The sequence below is a fragment of the Hylobates moloch genome, unplaced genomic scaffold (assembly GCF_009828535.3).
Source record: "Hylobates moloch isolate HMO894 unplaced genomic scaffold, HMol_V3 SCAFFOLD_405, whole genome shotgun sequence".
Classification (NCBI taxonomy): domain Eukaryota; kingdom Metazoa; phylum Chordata; class Mammalia; order Primates; family Hylobatidae; genus Hylobates; species Hylobates moloch.
The window spans coordinates 17,230-27,649 of record NW_026652680.1 but is presented as its reverse complement, the minus strand read 5'-3'; the positions used below and the strand labels follow the sequence as shown (position 1 = coordinate 27,649).

General features: G+C 46.8%; 2 gene segments (V, D, J or C); both read right to left on the bottom strand.

The window, feature by feature from the left end:
• Positions 1–3,699: 3,699 nt before the first annotated feature.
• Positions 3,700–5,977, bottom strand: LOC116464319 (immunoglobulin lambda variable 3-22-like). The segment is given in 4 exon segments: positions 3,700–3,815; positions 5,135–5,246; positions 5,457–5,776; positions 5,932–5,977. Coding segments are annotated over 4 exon segments (594 nt in total).
• Positions 5,978–8,490: 2,513 nt separating this feature from the next.
• Positions 8,491–9,149, bottom strand: LOC116464318 (immunoglobulin lambda variable 2-8-like). The segment is given in 2 exon segments: positions 8,491–8,957; positions 9,075–9,149. Coding segments are annotated over 2 exon segments (513 nt in total).
• Positions 9,150–10,420: the final 1,271 nt, after the last annotated feature.

Below are 10,420 nucleotides of genomic sequence, written 5' to 3'. Positions count from 1 at the left end.
CTCCCTGATGCCCAGGTCCACCCCCTTTCCAGGGATTTTTGCCAGGTTACTCTCTGCTGCCCCCTGCTGGCCACTCTACACTGTCAGCTGGAGGCTCAGGGGCCTCCTGGGTTCAGTTGTAGCTTCAGAATCTGCTGTTCGGGTCCCTGATTCCTTGATTCATGGACTGTTGACTTCAGAGAAGAAATTTCTCTTCTCTTTGTGGCCCCTTCCCGCCTCAAAGCCGGGCACGAGGTGTTCAGATTCCTGATGGAAATACAAACACTCACATGTGGAGGAGGAGGTGACAGTGCCCTCCTGAGGCTCCCTGCATGTCTCTCTGTGTGGTAGGTGGTCCGGAAGGGGGACTGGGGCTTGGTACTGAGAGATGCAGGACTCAGGGGTGGCTTTGACTGGTTCTGGATACAAATACAGGGTCAATGTGGGTTGGTGGTGACTCCTGCAATACAACAGAGACAGAAGCTCATTCACCCAACAAATATTCACCCTGACCCTCTCTGTCCTGGCAAGACTGCATTTTAGGAATTCAGCATGAGGAAGACACAGTCCTTGCTCCGAGGAGTTTCCTGGCCTGTTGCTGGGTCAGTCAGTAGGCAGACTGGGTTTACAGACCTAGCAGATACTCCCTACCACCTTCTACCTGTGTGTCATCCCCTCTATTCACTTGAAAGTCAGGCAAATTTCCAGTTTCTTCCAGCCAGCAGTGACCATGTAGCCCAGCGTTGGTCCATAGGATGTAAGAGTCAGATGGCTGAGATTCTTCTCAGGAAACTTTTCCTCTTATGAAGGAAGGACTTGACTGGATTTGTGCTTTGCTTTTTCTCTTGAACATGGGTGTGATAGCTGGAGCTGCAGCAGCCATGCTGAGGTCTTACACCAACAACAATGAAAGCAAAGTCAACATCGCATTGAAAGGGAATGGAGAGTTAGAAATACTTGAGCTTCCTATGGAACTGGAGAGCATCTGGAAAACAACCACCAAGCACGTGCAGACTTATTTTTGTGGAAGAAAATTGGATGCTCCCTGGTTCCTGCCACATGTATTCTTGTAGTGAAAAAGCATTTCTGACTGATAATGCAACGATTAATAGAAATAAATCAATCAAAAGATAATGATAGAAAAAATAAACGTGTAATCGTAAGCTCTATGCAGCTAATCATTGAAAGTTCTGACAGAAGCTGACTGGCCGGCTGCTGTAGCTTCAGTGATTGGAGAAGGCCTCCCTGAAGAAGAGTCTGTGGAGCTCCTTTGAGGAAGGAGTGAAGAGACAAGTGATGGAACCATGTGCAGGGAGCTGTGTCTGTGCCCTGCAGAGAAGGGTCTTGGGTGTGTAAGGATCTGAAAGGACACTGGGAAGCCTGAAGGGGATCTGGGATGTAAACCAGTTCAGGTCAGATGGGACATTTGCCCACAAGTGAAGAATTTGGGGCCGGGCATGATGTGTAGTGTGTGAAATTCACAGGTAATAAATTAGGTGATCTGGGGCAGCATGGCAAACAAAATCACTCTTGACCTCCAGGGAGATGCTACTCTGTGAGGACAGGTGTGGCTTGCAGTAGCCCTACTGTGTGGAAACAGTCCTGCTGCCAACAGTGAACACTGACATCTTAGGGGCTACTTTTTACAAAATTCTTCACAAGTCTTGTCAAAGGATCCTGGGTTAGAAATGCTGGCTGGAGACAGTTGCCAATCAAATATGAGCATGAGAAATTTGAGTATACTTCCTGGCAACAAATTAGCAGATTCAACAGACATTCCTGCAACACTGGAAATGTGTGACCTTGGACCAGACATGATATCATTATTAATTAGAGAAAGAGAGAGAGAGAGAAAGTTGAGTTGTAGCATATAGAACAGAGAAAATGGTGCTTAGTACACAATCCTTTCCATTTTTAACAGTTGTGTAATTTCAAAATTAAACTAGTATTACTTTGCTTCCTGAGTATGCAATATTTGTATTATGGTAAAATAAACATTACAAAATGTTTCATCCTTTTAATCATTTCTAAGTGTGTAACTAAGCAGCAGTAAGTACAGTAAAAATGTTGTGCAAACATCACCACTATCCAACCCCAGAGCTTTTTCATCAGCCCACGCAGAACCTCTGTATCTATTAGACAGCTATTTAGAAACTTGGGGCATTGTAGACAAAATGACGAGTGTGTGATAAAAAGAAAATCCCAAGGATGAACCAAAGATGGTGTTTGCACTTCACCCCCAGCTTCTGTGGAATTTCAGTGCAGTAGGGGGTGTGCCTCATCCAGGAACCCAGATGAGACGCAGCCCCTCGGGCCTTTTCTGGGCTGTTTCTTCCCAAGGAGCAGAGGAATTTCAACAGGACTGTGCCCTCTGAGACAGCTCTCTCCTCTCCCGCAGTATGTGTGATTACTTCTGGGGTCCTCCTTTTCAGTTTACTGGACTGATCTCTACAATAGTTGAATGATCCTGGAAGATGAATTTGGATTTGTACAGACCCAGACAGGCAATAGTGGCATTAGCAATATCTGTGCCAGATGGGGATCTCCTGGAACAGAATGCTATGGCTGCAGGTGCACAGTTACACCACTGAAGCAGATACTGAGGTCTTGTCTATTCCCCTCAGAGAATAGAATCAGAATCAGTGTGCATTCACGTGGAATGGACGACAGTACACATTCACACTTTTTCTGCCCAGCTTCATTAGCTCTCCCTTCCCTATCATGATATCATCATGGGGGCTCAGACCATCTGGATATCATAGTTCAATCACATATGCATGATGGGCATGGCCTATTGGAAGCTTTTGTGAGATCCATGCACGTTTGAGAGTGGGAAATAAACTAAGATGTTTCCTCCTCCATATTAGCTGAAATTGGGACTTTAGTTGTCTGGAGAAGCTGAGAGTCTCCTACAAAATAAACAGCATGTTATGACTGGGGGGGCTCACGCCTGTAATCCCAGCACTTTGGAAGGCCGAGGTGGGCAGATCACAAGGTCAGGAGATCGAGACCATCCTGGCTAACACGGTGAAAACCCGTCTCTACTAAAATAAAAAAATACAAAAAAATCAGCCAGGCGCAGTGGCGGGTGCCTGTTGTCCCAGCTACTAGGGAGGCTGAGGCAGAAGAATGGTGTGAATCTGGGAGGTGGAGCTTGCAGTGAGCCAAGATTGGGCCACTGCACTCCAGCCTGGGCTATAGAGCGAGACTCCACCTCAAAAAAAAAAAAAAGGGTGTTTTTATATCCTTCAATTCTCCCCAGGAAGAAAGAGACACAAGGCCTATAAAGGTCTAGGAGTAGCATATTTTACAACTGGGGATGTGACTCCAACCCATATATCAGGAGCCATAAATGTCATCCATTGTTTTCCAGGCCCAGAGCAGGGAGGCTCTGCAGCAGATGCAGGCAGGTTGTGAGTGTCCTGCTGTTGGGGCCAGAGAATCCAGCAGACTCTACCATGGGAAATAAAACCTCCTGTACATGGCAAACCCCACTGGAGAATCCCAATGTAGACTCCTGGGTTTTTGGAAGAAGGCCATGTCATGTGCAGTAGAGTATCCCTTCCCTTTCTAAAAGCAGCTCCTTTTGTCTTACTGGGCCCTGGGAGAGACAGGATAACACTGGACATCGAGCGACCATGTTGCCAGAAATGCGAGTTCCCCCCAGTTGTGAGCTCCGGCAGGCCAGCAGTGATCTCTGGTGAGATGGATGTGACACATCTAGGTTAGAGCAGGGTCAGGGCTCCAGGACTCAGTCACCTGCATAAACAGCTGGTCCACACCCATATTCTTATTTCTCTTCCACCAGTGCCTCTCCCTGGCTTCACACATATGTCCTACGGGTGGAGAGGGGACTTGCAGAAGCAGGTTACTCCAAAGCACCTGTCATGTGAAGGCATAAGACCAGGCCAGCATTGTACAATCACAACATGATGTGATTGTACACGTGAATCCTGCTGTCTAGTCACCATACTAGACATAAAAAATAAAAAGGTAAACTAGGTTCAATAATATACTTTATTTAACACAAAGTGTGAAAAATAATATTTACACATGCACACAATCTAGAAGTATTTATGAGATATTTTTATAGATGTTTTCATAGCTACTATTATTACTATTTATGTGCATGAAAATCTATTATTATTACTATTACTATTATTATTTTGTTACTGTTATTATTTTATTATTATTATTATTTTGTTACTATTATTATGTTGGGGAGATTCTTTATGTTGAGATTGTGTGGTTGATGGAGGTTTGAAGGAGTCTGATTGACAAGGGTGAACTGTGCTGGCTTCGTACGTGTCAACTTTGATAAGCTGAAGGAGGGGTGAAAGAGTGATTGTTTGTGCAGGATGTGCAGGGTGGAGGTGGGCAGCATCCATCCTACAGCTGCCCCTGTGGGAGCATCTCTGGTCCCTGCATGGAGTGAGGCTGCTCCCTTTTCCATGGAATCCTTGCAGGAAGATCTGACTCCACCTCTCCTTCAGGACTCAGAGCACCTGGCATTTCAGGCTCCCTTTTCATTTTATAAGAATACAAGGAAGACTCAGAAATAGTTGCACATTTGGATGCTCACAATGGAAATTTAGGAAATTCGCTGGTGGATTCCAGTGTATAGCGGCCACCTCAGGTCTATGGTGGCTCATTTTGGTGACAGCTAGCCATCTTAGTTTGGGTTCCCTGGAACTAGACTCTGAGATAAAGATTTTCATGCACAGAGAATCTGAAAGGAGTGAGAGAGGCATCACCCACCAGAAGGAGACCCGACCCAGCATAGGATTGCAACTGAGGCCTCAGGCATCCACGATGGCAGGTGCGGAGCTGGAAGGCCTTTCGGTGTCATCCTGTATTAAGGCAGGGCCTTGGGTTCTTGGCTCAGGCAGTCATCAAACCAAAACTCTCAATACTGAGCCTAAATGTGAGAAAGGAAGTTTTCTGGAAACAATAGCACTTTCCTGTGAGGGCACAGCTCTGAGCTTCTAGAAGCTCCCAGCAGTTGAGGGTGGGTGAGCTCAGAAAAGCATATCTAGGCAGATGCCACAGTGTCCCCTCCTCTGCTTTTCCTGTTCAAAATCCCAGGCTGCCATGGAAGCCTGGAAGCTCAGGTGTTGAGCTGAGCTGGGCATTTTTGGGGACTGATGTAAGATACTTGGAAGGAGTGACCCAATCACCATTGTATGGAAATCTAAGGCCAAGTGATTGTTCTCTACGTCTCTCTCATCTTCCATCCCGTTCTTATTTCCCCAGGTCACTCCAGAGGCCTGAAAACATGAGTAAATTCTGATTGTAGCAGCCCTAAATCCACTCCTGCTCTACCCTGTGCAGCGCCAACCTGTAGGGGTGAACAAAAGGATGGCCTGGAGGTCTCATATCCTGTAGAACTTGGCCAGACCTGCTCATGGCTTGGCCCACAGTCATCTTGGTGCTGGAGGAAAAAGATGAGACAGATGAAAAATGGATTTGTGTCTCACTTCCCCATCTGCCTGTGTCACTGTGGGATTGTTCTAATCACCAGAAAAACAGTAATAGTCAGCCCCGCCTTTGGTCAGGACCCTGCTGATGGTCAGGGCGGTCGTGTTCCCTGAGGTGGACCCATAGAATCGCTCAGGGACTCCAGGGGTCCGCTCACCATCTTTATATAACACCAGCACAGGGGCCTGGCCTGGCTTTTGCGGGTACCAGTCAGCATAGTTATCCCTCAGTACATCTCCAGAGCAGCTGATCCTCGCTGTCTGTCCTGGAGACACTGACACTGAGGGTGGCTGTGTCAGCTCATAGGAGGCCACAGAGCCTGCAGGAGAGGAAAGGAAAGGGGGCTTGAAAATAACAAACACACTTCCAGTGGTGTCACCCTGAGGCTATGCCTAGGCTGAGCTCAGTGTTCAGGGCAGGACCAGCTCAGGATCCTGCAAGGGCTGAGCCTAGGGCAGGGCTTGGGGGCAGCACCTTTGCAGAGGGTGAGGAGGGAGAGCCGGACAGGGGTCCAGGCCATGGTGAGACACCCAGAGCTCTGCCTCCTGAGCCCAAAGCACAGCTGGGCTTCCCAGGCCTCGCTTATTACCTCTCAGGCCTAGTGGGGCAGTGCATGTTTGGTGTTTACGCAAATTTACTTCTCTGGGACTCCTTGTGGTGGGATGTCACTCAACCCAGATCTGGGGGACACAATTCAGCCAAGAACTCTCTACGCTGTGGACCCCAAAACTCATGTATTTTTCACCTGTAAAACACATTCACCCCATCCTGACAATCCAAATCCTGAACTAACTCAGCACCACTCTAAGACCAAACTCACATTTGCATATCATCCAACTCAAGTGAGGGTGATTCTCCAGGGTGATTCATCCTGAGGATTTAAAGAATAACAGCTTTGGGGGTTTCACCTCCTCTCTCCTGTTGTCATCTGGGTGTTCAGGAATGTCAAATTTCCCACTTTATTTGCTAAGATTAGAAGAGAAGAGCGAGTCAACATCAGCAACATCTGTGAGGTGGATGTGGGGAAATCACATCTGTCCACTCTTGAACCTAAGTTAAATACCCATTAATTGAATGTATTCATCAGTAGCCATGGGATATCTTTGCCAGTGTTTAGAAAAAACAGAACTGACACAGAAAATAGAAAAAAATATCACAAGTTAAATTGTTCTAAAAGAAGAGTATGTCCTTACTAAGAAAGATAATTCACAGAAATACTCTAAAGAAAACTCATCTCATTTGCATATTAAAATACTATTTCCAATGTTAACGTTAAGCATCCACATTTTGATGTGCAAATAGAGACTCTCTAATGGTTATACAAAGTGCATTATTTTTTCTATTTGATATTGACATTTTGTTTAGGTTCACTTGTGGGGTGAGGGTCATCTTGATTGTAGGGAAGAAGGATGTTCCATGGGAGGTTTCCTTACACACACACACACACACACACACACACACATGCACGCATATAAAATGATGACTTGCAGCGGAAACATATTTCCACCAAAAAGGTCCTGTTCTTTTCCTGGCAACTTGGCTTGGGTTCTTTATGGTTTTAAAATCTCAAGCTCTCTTCCTTATCCCATTGTTAAATTCTGTTCTAGAATTTTCATGGATTATTAAAACATTAATACATTTAAAACTTAAACTATTTGTTTATTTGTCATTCTCAGAGCCTCCATGCTCTCTTCTGTTTTTGGCTTCAATCAAATGCTGATATTAGGAAACTTCTCTCTGAGCCTGCCCTGAATATCCCAGCTTTGGTACAACTTTTCTTGCCCATATGCCCATCCCTCTCCCTCAGACTTTTGCCCTAGGAGGAGTCTACTCCTGATAAATTAAAGCTCTCCCAAAACTCAGAGCAATCAATGCAGATAAATGTTATGTGATTGTGACACAGGGCTGTCTTAAACCCATGATACAATCAAATAGATGATGTGAGCAAGTTCTTATCCAAGGAAAGACCTCAGGCTAATACAGGAGGTGAAATACAGTGACCCTCACAGAGAGATTCCCACCTAGATCATGTGCTAGTGGAATTTTCAACCCTCGGATAACCCTACAAACCAGGGACTGTTCAACCACATCCTGTGGCCATCCCTGGCCTGATACCTGTTTTTGTATGGTCCAGAGACGACAGTGGCTTTTATCATTTTAAATGGTTACATTGTAAATGATGCTATACATACCTATGGAATATCCCCAAAGTTGATTCTTGAGCCACAAAGACTAAAATACTTCCTTTTAAAATGGATTTTCATGTTCTTTAATTTACTAGAGATGAGAGTTCACTGTGTGGCCCAGACTAATCTCAACTCCTGGGAGCAAGGAACTGACCCACCCTACCCTTCCAAAGTGCTGGGATTACAGGCGTAAGCCCCCGTGCCTGGCCACAAAGACTAAAATTCTTCTTATCTGGATATTTAAGAAAAAGTTTCCCAAATCCTAAAAAAGAAAAAGTACTGAACTATTTCTGAAAAGGCCCAAACTTAAGCGGAACAGGAGACTCAAAAATAAAACCGTAACAAGGTAACATTTTTCACTCTGATAGCTTGGCAAAAATTTACACTTTCAACAATGTACTCTGAACAAGTACTTCCGGCTGGCAATGAAAATTGGTAGAATCCCCCTGGAGGGGAATGTGACAACAATGGGTGCAAATTACACACACACATCTTTCTGACCCACAATTTCACTTTCAGAAATGAATCCTATGGTCATATTCACACAGGAACTCAAAGGAGGCTGCATAGGGATGTTCACTGCACTGCTATTTAAGATCAAAGTTGTGGTGATAACCATTAGAAGTAGTTGCTAAAATTCTACCCACAGTGTAGGGGATGGTGATGCATTTAGGGTGAAGGCATCCCTGAAAAAAGCAGTGACTGCACCAATCAGGCAGCTCCTTGTCACTGTCCCTGCATTTGAAGAGCTAAGAAGAGTTGCACATTCAGCGACCACAGCACACAAGCACCTGGAAGCTGTCCCTGTCCTGGATGAGAAACCACAGAGCGGATTTCCTTTTGGAATTCATGGTGGAAAAGGAAGGAGCTGAGAGAGAAGAATTCTCAAGGCCGTGCTGCAGAAAGCCCCTTGCACTGGGTGAGGAAGCATCTGCAGAGCAAAAAGGGAGCCTGAGAGCCCAGGGCAGGTTTTGGTCTCAGTTCCCCATGAACTTGGACCACTGTGGAAAGTGTTGCTGCCTGCATATGAGCTGCAGTAATAATCAGCCTCGTCCTCAGCCTGGAGCCCAGAGATGGTCAGGGAGGCCGTGTTGCCAGACTTGGAGCCAGAGAAGCGATCAGAGACCCCTGAGGGCCGCTTACTGACCTCATAAATCATGAGTTTGGGGGCTGTGCCTGGGTGCTGTTGGTACCAGGAGACATAGTTATAACCACCAACGTCACTGCTGGTTCCAGTGCAGGAGATGGTGACCGACTGTCCAGGAGACCCAGACACTGAGCGAGGCTGAGTCAGGGCAGACTGGGCCCAGGACCCTGGAAAAAGGAAAAAACACATTTCAGTGAGTCAGTGCTGGGCCCAGGTGAGCCTGAGGAGCAGGAGACTAAGGATCAGCCCAGAGGTCCCCATGGCCCCTTCCCTGGAGGCGTCACCTGTGCCCTGAGTGAGGAGGGTGAGGAGGAGCAGAGCCCAGGCCATGGTGGTGACGTCCTGAGAACGCTGCCTCCTGAGACCCCAGCACTGGGCCTGCCCCCAGCCCTGTCTTATCCCCTCTGCCTCAGAGGAGGGCGGGGCCTCCATGCAAATCTGCACCCTGAGCTCCTCTCCTCACCCCATTCTCACTTGGGCCTGGGCTCAGAGAATTCTGCTTCCCTTGACAGTGGGGCTCAGCCGAGGAGACTAAAGTCCCTAATTGTCTATTCTGATGACAGGAAGTTGATTTCTTTGCACGTGATTTGCTCAGGAGAGGAAGATCTGCTGCAGCCCCTCACCTGAGTGAGCTCCTGGCCCTCAGTGTCTCTGCTGGGTGGTGCCTGTGTTTCTGAATCACCAGGCCTGGGCACACCTCGAAGTAACCTCTTTCTGGCACTCATTGCCAGGTTCTCTCTATTCTCAGGAAATGGGGCTGTCCACCCCCACTGGAAACCTCTGCTGGGGGGCGTTGGTCCCTGGTCTGCCCAGCTGCAGCCTCGTCCCATTCCCACCCCCACGCTTTGCCCTGAAGCATCTGCAGCATCGAATCCCTGGAGCACATCAGCCACCCCAGGCAGTGCACCCACTTCCACACGGGCACATGTGGGTAGGACCCTCTGGATGGAACAAGGAGCACCGACCAGGGCCACAGTCCTGAGCCCGAGCCCACTGCTCCCAATCCTGCCCCTCCCACTCACGAGCAGGTGACTTGTCCTTCCCAGCCTCTAGTTCTCAGCCTGAGAAATGGGGACCACAGTGTCCACTCTGCACACAGGTGATCCATGTGAATATGACCCAGCAGGACAAAGGGAAAGTTTGCTAACAAGCCTTTCTGTGTGCACCAGAGTGATATTTATTGTGAATGTTTGATTTGTTGAAAGATTTACTTCCATTACTGTGATTTATGTGTCAGGTCACAGAGATGTGTGTTTCCTGCTTTCTCGCTTTTTCCCATCTGCGCACATCCTCAGGGCAACCTAAACCTGGCCGCTCTCAACTCTGCAACACTGAAGACACACAGACATTTGATAAATACATTTTTGTTTTTTTCCTCAAAATAATTTTAATATCTTTTCCTCTTTCCTCATTGCTTATGACAAAATTCTTTTAATGTTTCATATTAAAATAAATATTAATGGATTCAGCTTCCATTTAAATATTGTAACATACACTATCCTGTCTTCCCACCTAGATGCATCTCTGAAACCATGACAAGTGCATGGAGCAGCTATTTAAGCACCAGGAAAGGAAATGGTACCCAGCAGTTTGGGATGGCCCCAGCAGATGAAACACAACAGAGTCGGTG